This window comes from Phocoena phocoena, chromosome X (assembly GCF_963924675.1).
Source record: "Phocoena phocoena chromosome X, mPhoPho1.1, whole genome shotgun sequence".
Classification (NCBI taxonomy): Eukaryota; Metazoa; Chordata; class Mammalia; order Artiodactyla; family Phocoenidae; genus Phocoena; species Phocoena phocoena.
Window position 1 is genome coordinate 94,412,576 of NC_089240.1, and position 26,715 is coordinate 94,439,290.

General features: G+C 38.3%; 1 protein-coding gene across 1 annotated transcript in view; it reads left to right on the forward strand.

The window, feature by feature from the left end:
• LOC136142227 (UDP-N-acetylglucosamine transferase subunit ALG13-like) overlaps nt 1–19,526 on the forward strand; it is a 57,875-nt gene extending 38,349 nt beyond the window's left edge. The window contains 4 exon segments of the mRNA XM_065900245.1: nt 1,375–1,566; nt 5,303–5,343; nt 7,111–7,294; nt 19,264–19,526. Of these exon segments, the coding sequence (XP_065756317.1) occupies nt 1,375–1,566; nt 5,303–5,343; nt 7,111–7,294; nt 19,264–19,526 (680 nt within the window).
• The last annotated feature ends 7,189 nt before the right edge of the window (nt 19,527–26,715 follow it).

Consider the following 26,715-nt stretch of genomic DNA (forward strand, 5'->3'; position numbering starts at 1 on the left):
CACAATCAAGAGAACAGTTTCATCACCCCAAAAGAGTTGGTTATCAAGTTTTAAATCACCCTAAGATTTAGATTTCCTATTACTATTAGCCTGTAGTTGTATAAAGGGTATAAATAAATGTGTTGTTAGTATTTTTGTTGGTGAATGAAAGCAATGTGGATTACTTGTAATACTTGGCCTTAAATTCTTCTTGCTAAATTACCAGAATAACAAATTCAGCTTGTGTGGACTGTTCTTTTACTAAACTAAGTGTTCTAAAACTCCAAATTTAAACCTTTATTGAACAATGAGCCCAAACTTTCTATACTTCTCAGGGGTAAAATTATAATGCAGGCAACACAGTGATAAAATTGAGTACTGGAATTTCTAAGTCAGCTAAAATGTTCAATGAAACTTGAAGGGTTGGTATCAAAAAATTTAACAAATTTATGTAACATAGTATGTATATGTGGAGATAATTTATATTCACTAGGTTGGAACCACATTGCTGCCTTTATCATCATAGAGGAATGTATTGATATTTAAACATAATTGTATTTGAATTTCTTATGTCAAAAACTGTGAAACTCCTAAGTGACTGTGGTTTTTAAACTATAGTAACAGTTATAGAAAGTTAAAGGGATAAGATAGTTCATCTAGCCTGTCTGTTTTAGATTCTGTAGGTCCTTAGAAACGGAACTGTTCTGATTTAGAGTTCTCTATATTCCTCTGATGCTACCAAGTAGAAACCTTCAAGGACTGCTTAAATCTGTAATCTGTGCAATTTAGTCTCTCTTATTAGCTTCTACATCTTGTGATTCGGCAGATGGCTGAAAACAGCCTTAACTTTGTATTAAGCTCAGTAAAAATTTTGCTTTAGTAGTATTTATTTATGTACATGTTAGCTGATGTTCAAGATCTTGGTAGTCAAGCCTCTGTAGTTTACAGTTGTTTTTCTTTTGAATGTCAAGTAATTTCCTTAACTCAAAATAACTTGTAATGAACTCCTACTTTTCAACTGGCATGTCTAAAAGAATATGTGCGATTTACCTTCTATTTTTTTTTGCGGTACGCGGGCCTCTCACTGTTGTGGCCTCTCCCGTTGCGGAGCACAGGCTCCGGACGCACAGGCTCAGCGGCCATGGCTCACGGGCCTAGCCGCTCCGTGGCATGTGGGATCTTCCCGGACCGGGGCACGAACCCGCGTCCCCGGCGTCGGCAGGCGGACTCTCAACCACTGCGCCACCTGGGAAGCCCTAAGTTTTTGTTTTTAAGTCAAACCATAAGACTCAGAGTTGCCTGACCATATTGGGAACACAAAAGAAATAGAGGACGAGCTACTGCTTATAAGATGTTACAGCTGTACATTGCTACTTTGTTTCGTTTCCTTTTTAGTGATTGCTTCAGCATCCTATCCATACCTGGCTGCTCCTATTCCTGCTGTGGCTGCCACTCTACCACCTCCACCTCCTCCACCACCACCTCCTCCTCCTCCTCCTTCTTCTCTTGAGGTGACAGACACTTCAAACTTACCATCACTACCTCCACCTTATTCCTGTGATCCATGTGGCAGTGATCTGCCTCAAGGTAAGTAGATTTTGAGACTTGGGTGAGGGTTATTTAGGTCTGGGGTTTTTTTTTTGGTCTTTTAATTTTAAATTTTAGAGCATATCTCTCTTTGGTTGACCAATGAGGGTAGGGTGGTGGACCGAATGGAAATTGACTTGAGAGCATAATGCTAGGTAAATGACTAAGGAAAGAAGGAACCGAAAGCTGAGAATATCTTCTGCATAATCAAGAAGTGTATGGTTGAGCTGACTCACGCTGCTTTTCTAAGGTAGCTACATGTCTGCCCTGAAGAAGATTCTCAACTGGATATCTGCTCTCAGTAATTTCTCTTGAAAAGCAGGAGTTGATAACACAATTTTCTCCATTTCTTTTATTTAATGCCTACCACAAGTGCATGAAATTGTTGCATTCTTGATATTTAAGATTCCAACTGAATTTTGAAGAATTGGAAAAGGTTTTTGGGGTAGGAATTGGGGTGGGGGGGCTCTGATCTGCCTTGGATTTCAGCCATGTGTTGTTTCCTTAATTAAACTGAGTAGCTTTCCATTGGAAGTTTTTTGTTACCCCTCAGTTTAGCAGTGTATCTCAAAAGAGAATTGTAGTCGAAAGTTGTTTGTAGCTTATTCATACTTTTTTTTTTTTCGGTAACATTCCCTTAATTTTTCTAGCTGCTTTTCTATTCTATTTTGGGTTTTTTCAGCCCCTAAGGTAGTCACCAGGATCTTCAACTCCATTCTGTTCTTCTTCCCTTCCTTAAAACTTGATTATCAACTTTATGTAAATGATTTCTAAATCTATCTGGCCTTGGCCTCTACCTACTTGCTAGACATTTTCACTTGGCTTTCTTACTTTTATTTCAGACTCAGTCTGTCTACAGTGAAATTCCTCATCTTCATCTCCCTTCTTTCTTCTCTTTAGGCCATGCAAAACATTGACGCTTTTCCTTGGTTTTCTATTTTATTAATGATGTATCATTGAACAATGATCCCTTTACTCCTCTCCCCTCACCTACCTACCCCTGCCCAAGATCTTCTCAGCACATAATGCTGATTTTGCATTTTCCAGCATTTTATTTTGAAAATGTTTAGACATACACGAAATTTGAATTTTAAAATGAATATTCATATATCCACCACCTATATTCTGTTGTTAACAGTTAACTATACTTGTATTAGCATGCATTTCTCCATCTTTTCCTCCATCCATCTCTCTGTCCATCAATTAATCCATCTTTTTGGTGCATTTCAAAGTAAATGGTAGACATCATTCTTCCCCATTAAAAACTTGAACATACATATCATTAACTAGAGTTTGGTATTTATTTTTTCGTGTTTTTTTTTTTTTTGCTGTACACGGGCCTCTCACTGCTGTGGTCTCTCCCGCTGCGGAGCACAGGCTCCAGACGCGCAGGCTCAGCAGCCATGGCTCACAGGCCCAGCCGCTCCGCGGCATGTGGGATCTTCCCGGACCGGGGCACGAACCCGTGTCCCCTGCATCGGCAGGCGGACTCTCAACCATTGTGCCGCCAGGGAAGCCCGAAATGAACAAATCTTAAATGTACACTTGCTGAGTTTTGACAGATGAGTACATGCACCTGTGTAACCCAAATCCCCATCAAGTTATAAAACATTATCATTATCCCACAAAGTTCCTTCATGCGCCTTCCCAGTCTTTCCCTACCCCATCTCTACTTCCCCCCAGAGACAACCACTGTTCTGATATTTTTCTGCCCTAGTTTTACCTGTTTTAGAATTTCATGTGAATATAATCATACAGTATGTACTCTTTATGGAAGGCTTCTTAACCTCAATGTAATGTTTTTTGAGATTCTTCCATGTTGCTGCATGTTATCAGTAGTCTATTTGCTTTTATTGCTGAGTATTTCATCGTATGGGTACTCTACAGTTTGTCCATTCTCCTGTTGTGGGACACGTGGACTAGTCTAGTTTGGATCAGTTATGATAAAGCTGCTATGAACATGCTTGTAAAAGTCTTTGTGAACATGTGTTTTCATTTCCCTTGGGAAAATACCTAGGAGTGGAATTGATGGGCCTAGATAGGTGTGTGTTTAGTTTTATAAGAAATTGCTGGTCATTTTTCCAAAACTGTACCTTATCTCCTTCTACTTTTACAAGAACTCTATGCATCTGGTTTTCTACTTCTAAGCTTTTTTTGTCATGGTGATTCTGCTCAAATTCTCTCCCCCTCTACTCTTCCATCTAACTTCCTATTTAAATCCTATCATTTTCATGATCCCACCCCCCAGTTGCATTTCAAAGTGATGTTTTTGAGTTCTTATAGTCCTTACCTGCCACTTTTTTTAACAGCTTGAGATATAATTCATATACCATGCAAGTCATCCATGTAAAGTGTATAATTCAGTGCTTTTTAGTATATTCACAAATTTGTACAACCATCACCACTGTCTAATTCCAAAATATTTTCATCACCCCAAAAAGAAACCCTGTACCCATTAGCAGTTACTCCTCATTCTCTCTGACCCTGGCAACTATTATTCTGCTTTTTTTTTTTTTTTACTATTCTCTATAGATTTGCCTGTTCTGGACATTTCATGTAGATTGAGTCATACAATATGTGGTCTTTTGTAGGCTGGCTTCTTTCATTTGGCATAATGTTTTCAAGGTTCATCCATGTTGTAACATGTATCAGTATTTCATTCTTTTTTTCGGCTGAATAACATTCCATTATATAGATATACCATATTTTATTAGTTGATGGACATTTGAGTTGTTTCCACATTTTTGCTATTGAGAATAATACTGCTATGGATTTTTTGTGTGGATGTATGTGAATACCAAGGGGTGGAATCCCATGCCATTTGTGGATTTACTTCCTGCTGTTATCTTTTCATATTCTTTAGCTTGAGCGTTGCGCTTTATACTATATTCCCACGTCATAGTCAAAATACAAGCTCATTCTTTTAAAGTGGCAGTAAATACATTTGTATGTATTGGGAGTCTCCAACTTAAGAAAGAGGGGTTTTCTGAGAGTTGTTTGTTAGTGGAATCAAGTTACATTATCTTATTTATAAGAATATATGTGAATCCCAGGTCAATCAATAAAAATATATTTAGAGATATACTTGAAATGCTAAGGCTATTCCCTCTTCTCTCATACATCTACTTTTTGTTCATTTGTAAAGTACTTTAAAGTTTTGTGTTTGAAGAAATTTTATCACCTTATGGTATAACTTATTTCGAGTTACCTTGCTCATTGCCTCCTCTTTTTGGAGTCCTAGTGGTGGTATGTTAGTCATGTTAAATAAAGACAAGGTGAATTGTTTCAAACAGTGCTAGTTATCTTAGTAGACATCACTAATCTTGGCATTTGTAGAACATTAGTTTGTACTATGTATTAGCTCTGAAGACCAACATGATTGCTTTTGTAGTAGATTTGTATTAAAGTAAAATTTTAGTCTTGAGACAAGCAAGAAAATGCCTTTACTAGAGTCTCTCTAAATATTTGCAGAGTAGTATTCCTGTAACATCTGTCTAATATTAAGAACAGAAATAAAATCTGTATTTGTTGATTAAACCTTCTTGGCTCAGAAAATGATCTTAGCTATAGTGGTAGGTAAATGGTCATTTACTATAAGGTAGAATTGAGAGTAGTGTGGTTGTGGGGAGACAACATTTGTTGTATCTACCTTAATACTGAAAGAGAAGCGCTTTTAAATGGTAAGTTTTAATTGTTTATGTCATCTAGTCACTAAGATTTAAATTTTTAATTTTAGATGCAAAAGTTTTGCAGTACTATTTCAACCTGGGATTGCAGGTAAGAATCCTGTTAAAATTGCTTTGATTAAAAAAAAAAAAAAACCTCTAACTTAAAAACGTAAGCCGTTTTGATAATCAGACTCTTGAACCTTAAAACCCAAGAACACTATGAGGGACCTAAAAGATTTATTTCTGTCTTTATATCTCTGAAGATGACACAGGTCAGTTTTCTACTTTAACCTCTCAATACTTCAGTTTCTCTTATAAAAGAGTTGTAAACTGTCATGAGTGGGGGCCCTATGAAGTACAACTTCAGCATATATTGGCCTCCATATTTAACATCATATGCCAACCCTTCACTATGTTTTTCTATCTCAAAATAACAAATGGAATATTTATCCTATTTACTTAAAACATTTTTGTGGCTATTTCTGCATTTTATGTGAAAAGTAATCCGACTAATTCAAAGACATTTAAAGAGCAGTATTATTTTTAAAGCACTCATGTGTTCATAGATATTTGCCAAACACTGATTTTTACCACTTCCCTGAGTTGTAGAAAGGGAGTACTGACAGATATCTTAATATCACTGAAAGGTGTCTCTGATTTCAGGTAAGAGCTCTTTTACTTTATACCTTCAGGGATCATTTTCCCCCTGAAATACACTTCTGATATAATAAGATGACACATTTTCTGAAAAGGAATGATGCATCTTAAGATTTGGCATATGACATAGTAAACCAGATAGTCTCCTGGATAATACTCTGATCAGTTCATATTTTCCAAGACACTGATTTCCCTGAAACATTGGACATATCATTTCCAGAAAACTATCTTTACTGACTGGCACACATTTATAATTTAAGAGTAGTAGAGTGGGTTTTTGTTCTCTGAGACTATATTTCCTAAATGCAGTTTCAAGAATTGAAAAAATAAAGTGCTTGCCCCTTCAGTTATGTTTGTTTATTATAGTCACCTGTGGAAACAAGGTGGAGGCAGTTTATTATTTGTTTATTTTTAGTATTTTTGTCTTAAATTTAAGTATAGTTGGACAACATTATACGTTACAGGTGTACAGTATAGTGATTCACAATTTTTAAAGGTTATGCTCCATTTATAGTTATTATAAAATATTGGCTGTATTCCCCGTGTTGTACAATATAGTCTCCTATATCTTACATCATGGGAATACAAGGAAATGTATAATAGATATTTTAATATTTTCTAATATTAAAAGTAATAGCATTCATTATGGTGCATATGGAAAATACTAATGTGTAAGGAAAACCAAAATCACCTGTATAATCACCGTATACTTTGGTATATTTCCTTACAGCTTATTTATTTATTTTATAAAATGTGGACTATGCTATGTAATTTTGTAAACTTTTAAGTTAAACAATATGAACACATTTTCCTTAAATATTTGACACCATGATTTTTTTATTGCCTGTATTTTATTCCATCATGGATATATCATAATTCATTCATCCAGTTTCTTGTTGTTGAATATTTAGGTCATTAATTTTTTTTTGCCTTTAAAAACAGTGCTATAACAGACACCTTTGTATACAGATCATTGTGTATATCTCTAATTTCCTTAGGGTGCTTTCCTAAAATAATTCCTAGGTCCACATATGAGATACAGAGGCTGCAAAGATCTTAAAGTTGTTACAGAGAATAGATTTTCTAAATGTCATATCATTTAGTTCAAAAGTCATTGTTATCCCACCCGGAAATCATGGCCCAACTTTTTTTTTCAGTGAAGAATGGTACTAGTTTAAGAAAAGGAATAATAAAGTGTTATTTCCCTTTCTTGCCCAAGTGCTATCACCACAGCTTGTGGCACTCCATGGTCTGTATGCCACAGATGCAGGAGCAGCAGCAGCTTCATGTAGAGAATTATCCAGTCTGTACTGAGCCGTCACCTCTGGTGAATCAAACCATTCCTCAATTATACAGTGAGGTGGGGAATCAAGATGACACACAGGCAGATGTATCAGCACATGGTAAGTATGTAATGAGATTCCCTGCAAGAAAGACAATTGGATTTTATTGTGTGTAATTTAATAGTAGCCTTCAGATATTATACTAGACCAGCATTTCTTAAAGCATGGTATGTGAACCTTTTGGGGTCCCTGAGACCCTTTCAAGGGATCCATGAGGCTAAAAGTATTCATCATAATACAGGGATTTTGTCCCTTTTTGCTGTGTTAGATTTGTATTAAGGGTGCACAAATCAGTGGCGGGTAGGATAGCTGGCACCTAAGTACAAATCAAGGCAGGGGCACCAAACTGTGCTAGTACTTAGTGTCTTCACACTCATGATATAAAAATGCCAGTTTTATTTATTTTGTGTTTGATCAAAGACATTCTTATTTTACTAAATTTTTATTCTTTGAATAATTGTACCTAGTATTCTGTATGACAAAATAGGAAGTATTCATAAAGCTCTCTGCATACTGACGTATAGTGATTAACTTTAAAGAAAAGGGTTGTAAGCTTGAGTTTCGAGCTAAACGAGCTGACTTTTCATGGAACACTATTTTTACTTGAAAGAGTGATAGACAGACTATGGTTATTCAGACTTGGGGATCCGGCAGACATTTTCTCAAATGAACACCTAAGCCTTATCACTTCGAGAAAAGCAACGGATAGTATTTTTTGTCAAAGATAAAAATTCCAGCACTCAAATACATGTTATCCAAAATTCTAATTTTTGTCTACCACCATGAGCTTGACAGCTTCCAATACTTCATTAACTCTTCTAATAAAATAGATGGTGGGGGGCTATTAATGAATGTGGTGTTTTACATTGGATAATGAAATGTGTCAACGTTTGGTAGATCTGTATAACTCAGTGAAATAATATTTTCCCAATTACCAATGTATAATCTTACCTGTGCATGATTTAGTAAAATATCTATCCAAGATGCAAGATAAAACAATGGATTTTAATGTTAACAAAGTATGAGAAGTCCACATTGCTACTGACCTCTAAGAAATTACCACTCACCTAGTTGTGGTATAGCATCAAAGAATATCTACAATTATCTGAAAAGCCTAATTATTAAGACTTCTCTCTTTTCCAGCTACATATCTGTATGAAGCCAGATTTTCTTCATATATTTCAAACTAAATGTATCATAATAGATAAAATACAGGAGCGGATATGAGAATCCAGCTGTCTTCTCTTAAGCCATACATTAGAGATTGCACAAGTGTAAATGCCACTGGTCTCACAATTTTTTGTTTTGGAAAATACAAATTTTTATGGAAAATGAGTTTAACATAATGGGTTTATTTTTACATGAGATAATATTTTTAACTTAGATTAATTCCTAATGTAAATATTGATAGATAGAACCCACATAAACAAAAGCTATTTGGGATCCTCAATTTTTAAGAGTGTAAAGGGATCCTGAGACCAAAAAGTTTGAGACCTCTGTGCCAGACCATAAGGATGGTTGCTTTGTCTATGAGTTCACAGTATAATATAGATGGGGAGGCATTTTCAAGGATTTAGAGTAGGATCTTTGGACTTCCCTTCTTAGAATCAGCAGGAGGAAGAAGAAACGATGTGGACTAACCTAACCAAATCTGTTTTCCATTCCAGCAACTGCTACTTGATGGTTGTGATTTTGGCTAAGTTACTTAACCTCCCTAAGCCTGATTTTGTGTAAAGTGGGAAATAATGTATATTATGATTTTCCAGTGTTGTTATAAGAACTATATGAAACCTTATATGTATAAGTATACTGTTCTGGTGCATGTGAGGAATGTGAATTTTCTTTCTCTCCTCCCTTTTCTTAAAGAGTATTAATAGTTTTAGAATATTAGCACTATAGAGTCTTATTCTTCATGTGGTGGTGTGATGTGGCCCATGATAATAAAAATTAAAGTATCAACCTTTATTACATTTTTGTTCCATGTACCTTTTATAGAACTATTTTTATTGTAGTAAACATGAGACAGTGCCAGTCTTTACTTCACAAAACGAACGTAAGTTATCCCAAGTAATGAGGGACTCCTTTTTTAAAATATTTATATAGTTACTATAATGTCAGAAGAGCATCTATTTATTTCCATTGAAACTGGTGCATGGTAGTGAAAGTGCTGTAAATTTTAAGTGATGCTAGCATGTTCATGACATTCAAGAGATGACACTTAAAAATTTGGTCTTTTGGGATGGTCTTCAGAGTTTTGCCTTCAAGTATAGACCAGACTGTAAAAACACCTGAATTTTTAATTGCTAAAATAATACAAAATGGTTATTTGGATGGTGTGTGTTATACTGGAAAACTATTTGACAGCGTAATTGTGACGAACTCTTATAAGACCTGAAATGACAAGAATGACTCTAGAGAACGTTTCTTAGTGTAGTCTGTTGATATCTAAATCATCCCAGGAAGATAGCTGTCTCCAGGTAGAATACATTTGACACATTGTACATACATTTATATATTTAATTTTTCTTTTTTACTTTTTTTTTTAACATCTGTATTGGAGTATAATTGCTTTACAATGGTGTGTTAGTTTCTGCTTTATAACAAAGTGAATCAGTTATACATATACATATGTTCCCATATCTCTTCCCTCTTGCGTCTCCCTCCCTCCCACCCTCCCTATCCTACCCCTCTAGGTGGTCACAAAGCACCGAGCTGATCTCCCTGTGCTATGCGGCTGCTTTCCACTAGATATCTACCTTACGTTTGGTAGTGTATATATGTCCATGCCACTCTCGCACTTTGTCCCAGCTTACGCTTCCCCCTCCCCATATCCTCAAGTCCATTCTCTAGTAGGTCTGTGTCTTTATTCCCGTCTTGCCCCTAGGTTCTTCATGACCTTTTTTTTTTCTTAGATTCCATATATATGTGTTAGCATACGGTATTTGTCTTTCTCTTTCTGACTGACTTCACTCTGTATGACAGACTCTAGGTCCATCCACCTCATTACAAATAACTCAATATCGTTTCTTTTTATGGCTGAGTAATATTCCATTGTATATATGTGCCACATCTTCTTTATCCATTCATCTGTTGATGGACACTTAGGTTGCTTGCATGTCCTAGCTATTGTAAATAGAGCTGCAGTGAACATTGTGGTACATGACTCATTTTGAATTATGGTTTTCTCAGGGTGTATACCCAGTAGTGGGATTGCTGGGTCGTATGGTAGTTCTATTTTTAGTTTTTTGAGGAACCTCCATACTGTTCTCCATAGTGGCTGTATCGATTTACATTCCCACCAACAGTGCAAGAGGGTTCCCTTTCCTGCACACCCTCTCCAGCATTTATTGTTTCTAGATTTTTTGATGATGGCCATTCTGACTGGTGTGAGATGATATCTCATTGTAGTTTTGATTTGCATTTCTCTAATGATTAATGATGTTGAGCAGTCTTTCATGTGTTTGTTGGCAGTCTGTATATCTTCTTTGGATAAATGTCTGTTTAGGTCTTCTGCCCATTTTTGGATTGGGTTGTTTGTTTTCTTGATACTGAGCTGCATGAGCTGCTTTTATATTTTGGAGATTAATCCTTTGTCAGTTGCTTCATTTGCAGATATTTTCTCCCATTCTGAGGGTTGTCTTTTGGTCTTGTTTATGGTTTCCTTTGCTGTGCAAAAGCTTTGAAGTTTCATTAGGTCCCATTTGTTTATTTTTGTTTTTATTTCCATTTCTCTAGGAGGTGGGTCATAAAGGATCCTGCTGTGATTTATGTCACAGAGTCTTCTGCCTCTGTTTTCCTCAAAAAGTTTGATAGTTTCTGGCCTTATATTTAGGTCTTTGATCCATTTTGAGCTTATTTTTGTGTATGGTGTTAGGGAGTGATCTAATCTCATACTTTTACATGTACCTGTCCAGTTTTCCCAGCACCACTTATTGAAGAGGCTGACCTTTCTCCACTGTACATTCCTGCCTCCTTTATCAAAGATAATGTGACCAGGGCTTCCCTGGTGGCGCAGTTGTTGAGAGTCCGCCTGCCGATGCAGGAGATATGGGTTCGTGCCCTGGTCTGGGAAGATCCCACATGCCGCGGAGCGGCTGGGCCCGTGAGCCATGGCCACTGAGCCTGCGCGTCCAGAGCCTTTGCTCCGCAACGGGAGAGGCCACAACAGTGAGAGGCCCGTATACCGCAAAAAAAAAAAAAAAAAAAAAAAAAAAAGGCGGCCATATGTGCGTGGGTTTATCTCTGGGCTTTCTGTCTTGTTCCATTGATCTATATTTCTGTGTTTTTGCCAGTACCATACTGCCTTGATTACTGTAGCTTTGTAGTATAGTCTGAAGTTAGGGAGCCTGATTCCTCCAGCTCTGTTTTTCGTTCTCAAGATTGCTTTGGCTATTCTGGGTCTTTTGTTTTTCCATACAAATTGTGAAATTTTTTGTTCTAGTTCTGTGAAAAATTCCAGTGGTAGTTTGATAGGGATTGCATTGAATCTGTTGATTGCTTTGGGTAGTAGAGTCATTTTCACAATGTTGATTCATCCAATCCAAGAACATGGTATATCTCTCCATCTATTTGTATCATCTTTAATTTCTTTCATCAGTGTCTTATAATTTTCTGCATACAGATCTTTTGTCTCCTTAGGTTTTTTTTTTTACATCTTTATTGGAGTATAATTGCTTTACAGTGGTGTGTTAGTTTCTGCTTTATAACAAAGTGAATCACTTATACAAAGTGGATCAGTTATGCATATACATATTTTCCCATATCTGTTCCCTCTTACGTCTCCCTCCCTCCCACCCTCCCTGTCCCACCCCTCCAGGCGGTCACAAAGCACCGAGCTGATCTCCCTGTGCTATGCGGCTGCTTCCCACTAGCTATCTACCTTACGTTTGGTAGTGTATATATGTCCATGCCTCTCTCTCACTTTGTCACAGCTTGCCCTTCCTCCTCCCCATAACCTCAAGTCCATTCTGTAGTAGGTCTGTGTCTTTATTCCTGTCTTACCCCTAGGTTCTTCATGACATTTTTTTTTCTTAAATTCCATATATATGTGTTAGCATACAGTATTTGTCTTTCTCTTTCTGACTTACTTCACTCTGTATGAAAGACTCTAGGTCTATCCACCTCATTACAAATAGCTCAGGTTCGTTTCTTTTTATGGCTGAGTAATATTCCATTGTATATATGTGCCATATCTTCTTAATCCATTCATCCGATGATGGACACTTAGGTTGTTTCCATCTCCGGGCTATTGTAAATAGAGCTGCAATGAACATTTTGGTACATGACTCTTTTTGAATTTTGGTTTTCTCAGGGTATATGCCCAGTAGTGGGATTGCTGGGTCATATGGTAATTCTATTTGTAGTATTTTAAGGAACCTCCATACTGTTCTCCATAGTGGCTGAACCAATTCACATTCCCACCAGCAGTGCAAGAGTGTTCCCATTTCTCCACACCCTCTCCAGCATTTATTGTTTCTAGATTTTTTGATGATGGCCATTCTGACTGGTGTGAGATGATATCTCATTGTAGTTTTGATTTGCATTTCCCTAATGATTAATGATGTTGAGCATTCCTTCATGTGTTTGTTGGCAGTCTGTATATCTTCTTTGGAGAAATGTCTGTTTAGGTCTTCTGCTCATTTTTGGATGGGGTTGTTTGTTTTTTTGTTATTGAGCTGCATGAGCTGCTTGTAAATTTTGGAGATTAATCCTTTGTCAGTTGCTTCATTTGCAAATGTTTTCTCCCATTCTGAGGGTTGTCTTTTGGTCTTGGTTATGGTTTCCTTTGCTGTGCAAAAGCTTTGAAGTTTCATTAGGTCCCATTTGTTTATTTTTGTTTTTATTTCCATTACTCTAGGAGGTGGGTCAGAAAGGATCTTGCTGTGATTTATGTCATAGAGTGTTCTTCCTACGTTTTCTTCTAAGAGTTTGATAGTTTCTGGCCTTACATTTAGGTCTTTAATCCATATTGAGCTTATTTTGTGTATGGTGTTAGGGAGTGATCTAATCTCATACTTTTACATGTACCTGTCCAGTTTTCCCAGCACCATTTATTGAAGAGGCTGTCCTTTCTCCACTGTACATTCCTGCCTCCTTTATCAAAGATAAGGTGTCCATATGTGCGTGGGTTTATCTCTGGGCTTTCTGTCCTGTACCATTGATCTATCTTTCTGTTTTTGTGCCCGTACCATACTGCCTTGATTACTGTAGCTTTGTAGTATAGTCTGAAGTCAGGGAGCCTGATTCCTCCAGCTCCTTTTTTCGTTCTCAAGATTGCTTTGGCTATTCGGGGTCTTTTGTTTTTCCATACAAATTGCGAAATTTTTGTTCCAGTTCTGTGAAAAATGCCAGTGGTAGTTTGATAGGGATTGCATTGAATCTGTAGATTGCTTTGGGTAGTAGAGTCATTTTCACAATGTTGATTCTTCCCATCCAAGAACATGGTATATCTCTCCATCTATTTGTATCATCTTTAATTTCTTTCATCAGTGTCTTATAATTTTCTGCATACAGGTCTTTCATCTCCTTAGGTAGGTTTATTCCTAGATATTTTATTCTTTTTGTTGCAATGGTAAATGGGAGTGTTTTCTTGATTTCACTTTCAGATTTTTCATCATTAGTATATAGGAATGCCAGAGATTTCTGTGCATTAATTTTGTATCCTGCTACTTTACCAAATTCATTGATTAGCTCTAGTAGTTTTCTGGTAGCATCTTTAGGATTCTCTATGTATGGTATCATGTCATCTGCAAACAGTGACAGCTTTACTTCTTCTTTTCCCATTTGGATTCCTTTTATTTCTGTTTCTTCTCTGATTGCTGTGGCTAAAGCTTCCAAAACTATGTTGAATAAGAGTGGTGAGAGTGGGCAACCTTGTCTTGTTCCTGATGTTAGTGGAAATGCTTACAGTTTTTCACCATTGAGGACGATGTTGGCTGTGGGTTTGTCATATATGGCCTTTATTATGTTGAGGAAAGTTCCCTGTATGCCTACTTTCTGGAGGGTTTTTATTGTAAAGGGGTGTTGAATTTTGTCAAAAGCTTTCTCTGCATCTATTGAGTTGATCATATGTTTTTTCTCCTTCAATTTGTTAATATGGTGTATCACGCTGATTGATTTGTGTATATTGAAGAATCCTTGCATTCCTGGAATAAACCCCACTTGATCATGGTGTATGATCGTTTTAATGTGCTGTTGGATTCTGTTTGGTAGTATTTTGTTGAGGACTTTTGCATCTATGTTCATCAGTGATATTGGCCTGTAGTTTTCTTTCTTTGCGACATTCCTTACCTGGTTTTGGTATCAACGTGACGGTGGTCCCGTAGAATGAGTTTGGGAGTGTTCCTCCCTCTGCTATATTTTGGAAAAGCTTGAGAAGTATAGGTTTTAGCTGTGCTCTAAATGTTTGATAGAGTTCGCCTGTGAAGCCATCTGGTCCTGGGCTTTTGTTTGTTGCAAGATTTTTTTTTTTTTTTTTGCGGTACGTGGGCCTCTCACTGTTGTGGCCTCTCCCGTTGTGGAGCACAGGCTCCGGACGCACAGGCTCAGTGGTCATGGCTCACGGGCCCAGTCGCTCCATGGCATGTGGGATCTCCCCGGACCGGGGCACGAACCCGTGTCCCCTGCATCGGCAGGCGGACTCTCAACCACTGCGCCACCAGGGAAGCCCTGTTGCAAGATCTTTAATCACAGTTTCAATTTCATTACTTACGATTGGTCTGTTCATAGTTTGTATTTCTTCCTGATTCAGTCTTGGCGGGTTGTGCATTTCTAAGAAGATGTCCATTTCTTCCAGGTTGTCCATTTTATTGGCATAGAGTTGCTTGTAGTAATGTCTCATGATCTTTTGCATTTCTGCAGTGTCAGTTGTTACTTCTCCTTTTTCGTTTCTAATTCTGTTGATTTGCGTCTTCTCCCTTTTTTTCTTGATGAGTCTGGCTAATGGTTTATCAATTTTGTTTATCTTCTCAAAGAACCAGCTTTTAGTTTTATTGATGTTTGCTATCGTTTTCTTCATTTCTTTTTCATTTATTTCTGATCTGATTTTTATGATTTCCTTCCTTCTGCTAACTTCGGGGGTTTTTTGTTCTTCTTTCTCTAATTGCTTTAGGTGCAAGGTTAGGTTGTTTATTCGAGATGTCTCCTTTTTCCTAAGGTAGGATTATATTGCTCTAAACTTCCCTCTTAGAACTGCTTTTGCTGCATCCCATAGGTTTTGGGTTGTCGTGTCTCCATTGTCATTTGTTTCTCGGTATTTTTTTTTTTTCTTCTTTGATTTCTTCTTTGATCACTTCGTTATTAAGTAGTGTATTTTTTAGCCTCCACGTGTTTGTATTTTTTACAGATCTTTTCCTGTAATTGATATCTAGTCTCATAGCATTGTGGTCGGAAAAGAAACTTGATACAATTTCAGTTTTCTTAAATTTACCAAGGCTTGATTTGTGACCCAAGATATGATCTATCCTGGAGAATATTCCATGAGCACTTGAGAAAAATGTGTATTCTGTTGTTTTGGATGGAATGTCCTATAAATATCAATTAAGTCCATCTTGTTTAATGTATCATTTAAAGCTTGTGTTTCCTTATTTATTTTCATTTTGGATGATCTGTCCATTGGTGAAGGTGGGGTGTTAAAGTCCCCCACTATGAATGTGTTACTGTCGATTTCCCCTTTTATGGCTGTTAGTATTTGCCTTATGTATTGAGGTGCTCCTATGTTGGGTGCATAAATATTTACAATTGTTACATCATCTTCTTGGATTGATCCCTTGATCATTATGTAGTGTCCTTCTTTGTCTCTTGTAATAGTCTTTATTTTAAAGTCTATTTTGTCTGATATGAGAATTGATACTCCAGCTTTCTTTTGATTTCCATTTGCATGGAATATCTTTTTCTATCACCTCGCTTTCAGTCTGTATGTGTCCCTAGGTCTGCAGTGGTCTCTTGTAGACAGCATATATATGGGTCTTGTTTTTGTATCCGTTCAGCCAGTCTGTGTCTTTTGGTGGGTGCATTTAATCCATTTACATTTAAGGTAATCATCGATATGTATGTTCCTATTCCCATTTTCTTAATTGTTTTGAGTTTGTTATTGTAGGTCTTTTCCTTCTCTTGTGTTTCTTGCCTAGAGAAGTTCCTTTAGCGTTTGTTGTAAAGCTGGTTTGGTGGTGCTGAACTCTCTCAGCTTTTCCTTGTCTGCAGAGGTTTTACTTTCTCCATCAAATCTAAATGAGATCCTTGCTGGGTAGAGTAGTCTTGGTTGTAGGTTTTTCTCCTTCATCACTTTAAATATGTCCTGCCACTCCCTTCTGGCTTGCGGAGTTTCTGCTGAAAGATCAGGTGTTAACCTTATGGGGATTTCCTTGTGTGTTATTTGTTGTTTTTCCCTTGGTGCTTTTAATATGTGTTCTTTGTATTTAATTTTTGATAGTTTGATTAATATGTGTCTTGGTGTGTTTCTCCTTGGATTTATCCTGTATGGGACTCTCTGTGCTTCCTGGACTTGATTAACTATTTCCTCTCCCATATTAGGGAAGTTTTCAACTATAATCTCTTCAAATATTTTCTCAGGCCATTTCTTTTTCTTTTTTCTGGGACCCCTGTACTTCGAATGTTGGTGTGTTTAATGTTGTCCCAGAGGTCTCTGAGACTGTCCTCAGTTCTTTTCATTCTTTTTTCTTTATCCTGCTCTGCAGTAGTTATTTCCACTATTTTATCTTCCAGGTCACTTATCCGTTCTTTTGCCTCAGTTATTCTGCTATTGATCCCTTCTAGAGTACTTTTAATTTTGTTTATTGTGTTGTTCATCGTTACTTGTTTCCTCTTTAGTTCTTCTAGGTCCTTGTTAAATGTTTCTTGCATTTTCCCTATTCTGTTTCCAAGAATTTGTATCTTCTTTACTATCATTATTCTGAATTCTTTTTCAGGTAGACTGCCTATTTCCTCTTCATTTGTTAGGTCTGATGGGTTTTTATCTTGCTCCTTCATCTGCTGAGTGTTTTTCTGTCTTCTCATTTTGCTTATCTTACTGTGTTTGGGGTCTCCTTTTTGCAGGCTGCAGGTTCATAGTTCCCGTTTTTTTTTTGGTGTCTGTCCCCAGTGGCTAAGGTTGGTTCAGTGGGTTGTGTAGGCTTCCTGGTGGAGGGGACTGGTGCCTGTGTTCTGGTGGATGAGGCTGGAGCTTGTCTTTCTGGTGGCAGGTCCCCGTCTGGTGGTGTGTTTTGGGGTGTCTGTGGACTTATGATTTTAGGCAGCCTCTCTGCTAATGGGTGGGGTTGTGTTCCTGTGTTGCTAGTTTTTTGGCATAGGGTGTCCCGCACTGTAGCTTGCTGGTCGTTGAGTGAAGCTGGGTGTTGGTGTTGAGATGGAGATCTCTGGGAGATTTTTGCCGTTTGTTAGTACGTGGAGCTGGGAGGTCTCTTGTGGACCAGTGTCCTGATGTTGGCTCTCCCACGTCAGAGGCACAGCACTGACTCCTGGCTGCAGCACCAAGAGCCTTTCATCCACACGGCTCAGAATAAAAGGTAGAAAAAGTAGAAAGAAAGAGAGGATAAGATAAAGTAAGATAAAATAGTTATTAAAATAAAAAATAATTATTAAGGAAAAACAATTTTTAAAGTAAAACAAAACACCAAAAAAACGATGGACAGAACCCTAGGACAGATGGTGAAAGGAAAGCTCTACAGACAAAATCTCACACAGAAGCATACACATACTCACAAAATGTGGAAAAGGGGAAAAATAATATATGTTGCTCTCAACGTCCATCTCCTCAATATGGGATGATTCGTTGTCTATTCAGGTGTTCCGCAGATGCAGGGTACATCAGGTTGATTGTGGAGATTTAATCAGCTGCTCCTGAGGCTGCTGGGCAAGATTTCCCTTTCTCTTCTTTGTTCGCACAGCTCCCGGGGCTTAGCTTTGGATTTGGCCCCGCCTCTGCGTGTAGGTCGCTGGAGGGCGTCTGTTCTTCGCTCAGACAGGACGGGGTTAAAGGAACCGCTGATTTGGGGTCTCTGGCTTGCTCCGGCCGTGGGGGTGAGAGGGGCATGGAGTGCAGGGTGAGCCTTCGTCGGCAGAGGCCGGCATGACGTTGCACCAGCCTGAGGCGCACCGTGCGTTCTCCCGGAGAAGTTGTCCCTGGATCATGGGATCCTGGCAGTGGCGGGCTGCACAGGCTCCCGGGAAGGCAGGTGTGTATCGTGACCTGTGCTCGCACACAGGCTTGGTGGCTACAGCAGCGGTCTTAGCGTCTCTTGCCCGTCTCTGCGGTCCGCGCTGATAGCATCGGCTCGCGCCCGTCTCTGGAGGTCCTTTAAGCAGCGCTCTTAATCCCCTCTCCTCACGCACCAGGAAACAAACAGGGAAGAAAATGTCTCTTGCCTCTTCCGCAGGTCCAGACTTTTCCCCGGACTCCCTCCCGGCCAGCCGTGGCGCACTAACCCCCTGCAGGCTCTGTTCACCTCGCCAACCCCAGTCCTCTCCCAGTGCTCCGACCGAAGCCCAAGCCTCAGCTCCCAGCCCCGCCCACCCCGGCGGGTGAGCAGACAAGCCTCTCGGGCTTGTGAGTGCTGGTCGGCACCGATCCTCTGTGCGGAAATCTCTCCGCTTTACCCTCCGCACTCCTGTTGCTGCGCTCTCCTCCGCGGCTCCGAAACTTCCCTCTCCGCCACCCGCAGTCTCCACCCGCGAAGGGGCTTCCTAGTGTGTGGAAACCTTTGTTCCTTCACATCTCCCTCCCACTGGTGTAGATGTATTTCTGATGTATTTGTGGGGAGGAAGGTGATCTCTGCGTCCTACTCTTACGCCATCTTCCTATATTTAATTTTTTTAGTTAGAAAATTTTCATACTATCTTTTAGTAGCCTGTTTCAGTCACTAATGTTCATATCTAAAGTACTCCTGCTGCAATTGCTATGATCTTTCTTGGAGTTAATGCTAAATTTCATTTTTACCTGTAAGAACATCCATTTATGTTGATGTTAATGAATCTTTGTATATGAAGTGTACTGTATGCTTTCTTTGTTTCAGGTACTTTTCCAAATGCTGACCCTGCATCTGTCCCTCATGGAGCATTCTATTATCCAGTGATGTCAGATCCCTGTGGGCAGCGACCTTTGCCAGGTTTTGATTCCTGCCTTCCTGTTGTGCCAGATTATCCCTGTGTTGCCCACTGGCATCCAGTCAGTGCAGCATATGTTGATTCTCAAATTCATGGTGCTATGAGTCCTGGGCCACTTGCCTATATTGCTTCACCTCCCTCACCTTCTCATTGTGTACCTCAGAATATGTAAGATTCAGCAGTATGACGTGTTCTTGCACTGCCATTTTTCTTGTTGTTTGGTTTTTAAGAAGTGTTTTATGTTAGTGTTTAAGTGATTTAGAGTGGTTAGAGTGGTTACTGTTATATCTGTCTTTAAGATTATTTTATCTTTTGATTTAAAATAGTACTTTAAAATAAAGGAATATTTCTTTGGGTTGTGAATAAGGGCATAGAGATGAATGTACAACTAGCCCCATATTTGAGCATATTTCATTGTATTCAGCTGTTTTCCGGTCAGCCAGCTTGTCAACTTTGTATTAGCTGATGGTACCAATTGATAAAGGGAGTAAATCTTACGAACTATTGCCTTGGTTCCAATGTTACACATAATATTAAACCATGCAAAATTGGAAAAACTACTTTTTCCTAGAAAATGAAACAACAAAACCAAGAGCATTTGCTTCTGGGTAACTAGCTAAATATTAAGTGAGAGTGCTCTTCAGGTTTCTTAAGAATTGTCTGATCTGAGTTGTGTTCTATGATATTAATCAGTTCTGAAGGCACATGATGCTCTGCTTTAGATTTATCCCATGTGCTGTTGTTTAATGTTGGATTTATGTAACCATTTTCCTGCACAGTATTGATGTCCTTTGCACATTTAGCAGTAAATAAAAATTAGCATTTAAAATTGCTGAAATGAGTGAGATTTTCTTTTGCTTTTTCATGGCAGCAAAGAGTACCAGACATTTGATTGTTCCCATATGTTTTCCCCCTAGTATTTTGGTTGCCAGAAAATGTGAATTTATAGCATGGATTGGCAGGGTCAGTTGAAATGTTATTTAATCTCAAGACATTGCAATGCATACTACCATATCCAGTTCTTTCCCCTTGAGAATGTCCCTTTAAGTTGTGTTTCTGTTTTTTTTTAAAAAATCGGTTAATTCTCTTAGGGAACTTTAATCTAGACTTACTTTCTCATTGTCCTATATTTCTAATGGTTGTTGAATCTTTAAATTATTGTTTAGATTTATCTTGTATCTCTTCAGGCCTGCCTTGTCTTCAGCTTTCTGTGAGACACATTTTATAAGCCCTTCTGCCTTCTCCCTTCTCTCTCTTTCATCTACTCAAAGACTACAAGATTTTCTCTATTCATTCAGTTCTCCTCTGAGGGGTAATTCATCATGAATGCTTTGCTCTGTCTCACCTACAAACAGCTATTTTAAAAGTGTTCTTTGCTTGCCACAAAACCTACTTATATTGCCTCCTTTAAAAGTTATTTATGCTTGTGAATCATTCTGTTCTTTCCCACCTTTCAGCTATACCCCAGGCAAAAAGAACCAATTGAGACTCAGGGCTCAAGGTGCTTGAACAGGTTAAAGACCTAGAGTGGAATCCATTGCAAAGAAGATATCCTGTCTTCAGTATACTGTTCTCAAGATGATTGATAACAATGAGCTTCAAATCAGTCAGTGTACTAGTTAAGGCTTCTGCTTCGTAATAGACATGGAACTGGTAGTGTTTTGGTTTTGCATCCTGGATCTTTACAAGTCCTTGCTCTACAAGTTGGCATCTGACAACTTTAATAAAGAAAGATGGGCAATAGTGCACTGATCTTTCTAACAACCTCTGTATTAATGTTTCAGCTTTTTCTCTGCTAACCTCCTGGGTTCTCAATTTGTGCAGCCTACAGATTGTTTTATGTTTAAAGGTTTATTTTAGTCAAGTTTGAAACATGGAGCAACCCCTCTCCAACATTTTTCAAATATGCCAGCGTTTCTGAAATGTACATAACTCACAGCAAGTGATTGTCCTGTATCTTCAACTGTCAGTGGTTCACTAATTAGCTTCTAAGCAGTGTTTTAGAAGGTTGTAGTCTATCTTGAGAATGTGGATCTGGAAATTGTGTGGTTTTGAGATAAGTACATTTGCCTTAGGCTTCCAGTTGATTTGTTTATTTTTTAAACTTGTAGGTTGCTGCCTTGCCTTGATTTCCGTTACTAATTTAATGCAGTTTAATGAGATGCTTATTATTAACTTAAAAACCCAGGATCAACCTAATTGTTGTTACCAGTGTTGAAATCAATGGTATGAATGGTCTGTTTAAATCATACAAGTATAGTCCACTTGTTTATGCTTTACAGTCAGACTTCTCTAAGAAATAATCAAGGAGTGAGCCCTGACCCTCCTATTGTTTTGTGAGTTGGGAGGGTGAAGGTAACCTGTACTGCAGCAGAAGTCTGCAGCGGTTTTTTTTTTTTTTTTTTTGCGGTACGCGGGCCTCTCACTGTTGTGGTCTCTCCCGCTGCGGAGCACAGGCTCCGGACGCGCAGGCTCAGCGGCCATGGCTCATGGGGCCCAGCCGCTCCGCGGCATGTGGGATCTTCCCAGACCGGGGCACGAACCCGTGTCCCCTGCATCGGCAGGCGGACTTTCAACCACTGTGCCGCCAGGGAAGCCCTGCAGTGGTTTTTGAAGGCAGCTTCTGGGTTAAAAACAAAAAACCTAAGACTTAACATGTTTAATCAACCTATAGTATAAGCATAGTGGTAGACTTTTTACATATAACCTCTGTAGTTGCTTTTGATATTACAAAAGACATCCTTGTCTTTTTTTCTGTTGTTATACCCAACTTTCAACCATTGAGAATTGTTGGGGGAAGGAGGATATAAAGGCACTGTGGTTTGTTCTGAACCCTTTACTTTCACCACCTTCCTGAGATAAATCTGGTTTACACCAAAGGTAGAAAGCTGGATCATTTCCATAGTGAGGAAAAACAATTAGAATTCATTTTTATGCTGTGTATATTTATTCTCAAAACTAATTGTGGTTTTCTGCCTTGATTAAGAGCAGATGAAAATATTGAATCTGTTTCACTGTTGAAATTCAAGACTTGTGAATTTAAAACATCTTTCATTTCCTTAGCGCCTATAATCAAGGCATAACCTTTTAATTAGCTTTGGAAGTAAAAGTATAAACAAATCATGATTTTTTTATGCGAACACCATACATTCAGAACTTAATTCAGACATAAATCTTCATGAATAATGAAATAGTCCATTGGAGAAGGGTAGGGCATGAACTTAATCTAGATTTTTCTAAATCTGGGTCAAATTTTGTCCATTTTACATGAAATCTCTTTGAGGCCATTTATATTTCCATTTATAATAAAAAGAATTTAGGAGAACTAATGCAGCAAAAGGCAACCTCTTGTTTCCCCCATCTTAGCTAGAATGTTAAATTTCAGTTGGAGCAACTTGATTTAGAACACTTGTCTTCTCTCCTGCCTCAGTCATCAAAGGCAGTTTCAGGGATGTGTGGGGTGCCTGTATGTGGAAAGATGGAGCTTCAGGAAAGGATGGACCTGAGTTTAGGTAACTACCTACTGAGTGACTAAAACTGCTTTAGAATGATAAATCTGGGTATCATCTCAAAATAATCTGGGGGGTGGGGTTTATAGATGAAGATAAGCTGCATGTTTGTAACTGTTGAATAATAACTGTTGAAGATTGAGTTCATTGTGCTATTCCCTCTACTTTTGTGTTTGAAATCTTTCGTAATAGTTGAAGAAAAGCTACCTTGGTAACTGGCCATCTGGAGAGGTAATGTTTATAAAGTTAGTAAAAGTTCAGGTTTTTAAACATTTTGCCTTGAATCCTGAAAAGAAACAAGATCTTAGAGACACTGTCACATAAGGTTCATAGGTACCCCTGTTAAAATATCTGGGGGTTGGGGGAAGCCTATGGTATAGGCAGCTGATTCTTAAAGTCCTGTAATTCTCAAGAATATTCACTAGCTACATGTAAAACTAAATTATATTAAACCATGACATTTATTTATAGTTGAAACTAATTGAGGTGAGTGAACCACTTCAGGTTTACTGCTTCATTGTTTTCTAATAATCACCACCACCACTTCTGAGTTCACTTTTCTCCTTATGGCTGCTAGAGGGGAGCTTGGAAACCAGGAATCCTTTAGGGTTGAAGAGCTTTTTTTTTTTTTTGTCTGGTAGGTGGCTCCTGCCACTGGCTAAACCTTTTATGAGTGGAGGGGTGGAGAGTAATTCTACAATACTGAGATTAAACTGAATCAATTCTTATGAATTCAGGCCAATGAATAAAATGTTAAGATCTATTTTAGCCAAATATTAATAATAGTTATTGATGTATTGGTGTTATATAGGTGATCAGTCCCTTCACCTAATCAACTAACAAACCTTTTCTTGGAGATCTTATGGCTTTTTCTAAACTATATAGTACAGCTTTTTCAAATCATTTGCAGAATTATAGAAAAAAAAATTCTACCCTAATACTAGGGTATTAAGGTTCTTGACTTTAAAAACCTTTTATTTCCTTGCTGGTGTATTAACCAGATCAGAGTAACAATTTTTATCTTGATAAATTTCAGTTATGCAAGATAAGTTCCAGAGATCTGTTCTACAACTTTGTGCCTGTAGGTAACAATACTGTATTTTACGCTTAAAAATCTCTTAAGAGGGTAATCTCATGGTAAATGTTCTTACCACAATAAAAGAAATAAAAGTTCTACCACATATATAGTCCCACAGAAAAACAAACTACTTTATATTCAGTTGCTTTGCTTGCATCAGCAGTTGAACTTTGTTTTAATTTTCTTTCATTCTTTTAGCTCTGCTAAAAGAGCTTCAGTTACTCAAGTTTTCTTCCTCCTACTTGTTTTGAAGCACGGTATAGATTTGGCTTTTGTTAACCTAGTTCTGTTCTTTTACTCACTGCTTATTTTTTTCCAACATTTTACTATGAAAAATTTTAAACATGAAAGTTGAAATGAGTGTGCAATGTACATCTGTATATCCACTACCTAGATCATATAATTAACATTTTACTACACGTAACCTTTTCACATAACCATCTATAAATCCTATTTTTTGATGATTACAAAGAAAATTGCAGACTTAAATACACCTCACCCCTAAACATCTCAGCATGGATATTGTTAACTAGAGTTTGGTATTTGTTAAAGATTCTCTTTTAAAGGTTCTTTTCTTTTTGAGGTAAAGTTTACATGTGATGAAATGCACAAATCTTAAGTGTTTGATGCAATGAATTTTGACAAATCACACATCTGTGAAACCCAAGCCTTTATCAAGATAACATTTTCATCACTCCAGAAAATTCTCTCATGCTTTTCCCAGTCAATCCCTGCTTCCCCAATCCCCATCCCCTAGGCAACCGCTTTTTCTTCTGATTTTTCTCCTACCATAGTTTGTTTTTTAAACTGTATAAATGAATCAGAGTATGTGCTCCTTTGTGTAAGGATTCTTTAACATAAGGTATTTGGGATTCATCCATGTTGTATGTGTCAATAGTTCTTTTTATTGCTGAGCAGCATTTCATTGTACAAAAATGCCATTCTCCTGTTGATGGATACCTGAGCCATTTCTAGTTTTTAGATACGCATGAAGCTGCTATGAACATTTTTGTACAAGTCTTAGGAGCATTTGTTTTCATTCCTCTTGGAATTACTGGGTCATAGGTTAGGTATATGTTTAGTATGGAAATGAAGGAGATTTTTCCAAAGTGATTGTACCATTTTATACTCCCACCAGCAGTGTATGAGAATTCTAATTGTTCATCCTCGTCAGCATTTGGTGGTATTAGTCTTTTTGATTGTAGCCATTCTGGTCGGTTTGGTAGTAAGTGGTATCTCATTGTGGTTTTAATTTGCATTTCCCTATGATTATGTTTAACACCTCTTCACGTGCTTATTTGCTAGTTGTATATATTCCTTTTTGAAATGCGTTCAAATTGTGTTTTTATTATTGAGTTGTTGGAACTTGCTTATACTGGTTGCACATCTTTTCCAGATATATTACTGCTTTTCAGATTGTTTTATCTAACCAATGTATAAATGTTATACACCCAATCACACTTAAAATAATTAGGCCAGGGCTTCCCTGGTGGTGCAGTGGTTAAGAATCCGCCTACCAATGCAGGGGACATGGGTTTGAGCCCTGGTCCGGGAAGATCCCACGTGCCGCGGAGCAACTAAGCCCGTGTGCTACAACTAGTGAGCCTGCACTCTAGAGCCCACAAGCCACAACTCCTGAGCCCATGTGCCACAACTACTGAAGCCTGTGCACCTAGAGCCTGTGCTCTGCAACAAGAGAAGCCACCACAATGAGAAGCCCATGCACCGCGACAAAGAGTACGCCTGCTCACCACAACTAGAGAAAGCCCACGTGCAGCAATGAAAACCCAATGTGGCCAAAAGTAAATTTATTTTAAAAAAAGGCTATATTTTTCACAGAACTAGAACAAAAAAATTTCACAATTTGTATGGAAACACAAAAGACCCCGAATAGCCAAAGAAATCTTGAGAATGAAAAATGGAGCTGGAAGAATCAGGCTCCCTGACTTCAGACTATACTACAAAGCTACAGTAATCAAGACAGTATGGTACTGGCACAAAAACAGAAACATAGATCAATGGAACAGGATAGAAAGCCCAGAGATAAACCCACGCACATATGGTCACCTTATCTTTGATAAAGGAGGCAAGAATATACAGTGGAGAAAGGACAGCCTCTTCAATAAGTGGTGCTGGGAAAACTGGACAGGTACATGTAAAAGTATGAAATTAGAACACTCCCTAACACCATACACAAAAAAAAACTCAAAATGGATTAAAGAGCTAAATGTAAGGCCAGACACTATCAAACTCTTAGAGGAAAACATAGGCAGAACACTCTGACATAAATCACAGCAAGATCCTTGTTGACCCACCTCCTAGAGAAATGGAAATAAAAGCAAAAATAAACGGGACCTAATGAAATTTCAAAGCTTTTCCACAGCAAAGAAAGCAATAAGACCAAAGGACAACCCTCAGAATGGGAGAAAATATTTGCAAATGAAGCAACTGACAAAGGATTAATCTCCAAAATTTATAAGCAGCTCATGCAGCTCAATATCAAAAACACAACCCAGGGCTTCCCTGGTGGCACAGTGGTTGAGAGTCCGCCTGCCGATGCAGGGGACGTGGGTTCGTGCCCCGGTCTGGGAAGATCCCACATGCCGTGGAGTGGCTGGGCCTGTGAGCCATGGCCACTGAGCCTGCGCGTCCAGAGCCTGTGCTCCACAACGGGAGAGGCCACAACAGTGAGAGGCCCGTGTACCACAAAAAAAAAAAAAAAAAAAACACAATCCAAAAATGGGCAGAAGACCTAAATAGACATTTCTCCAAAG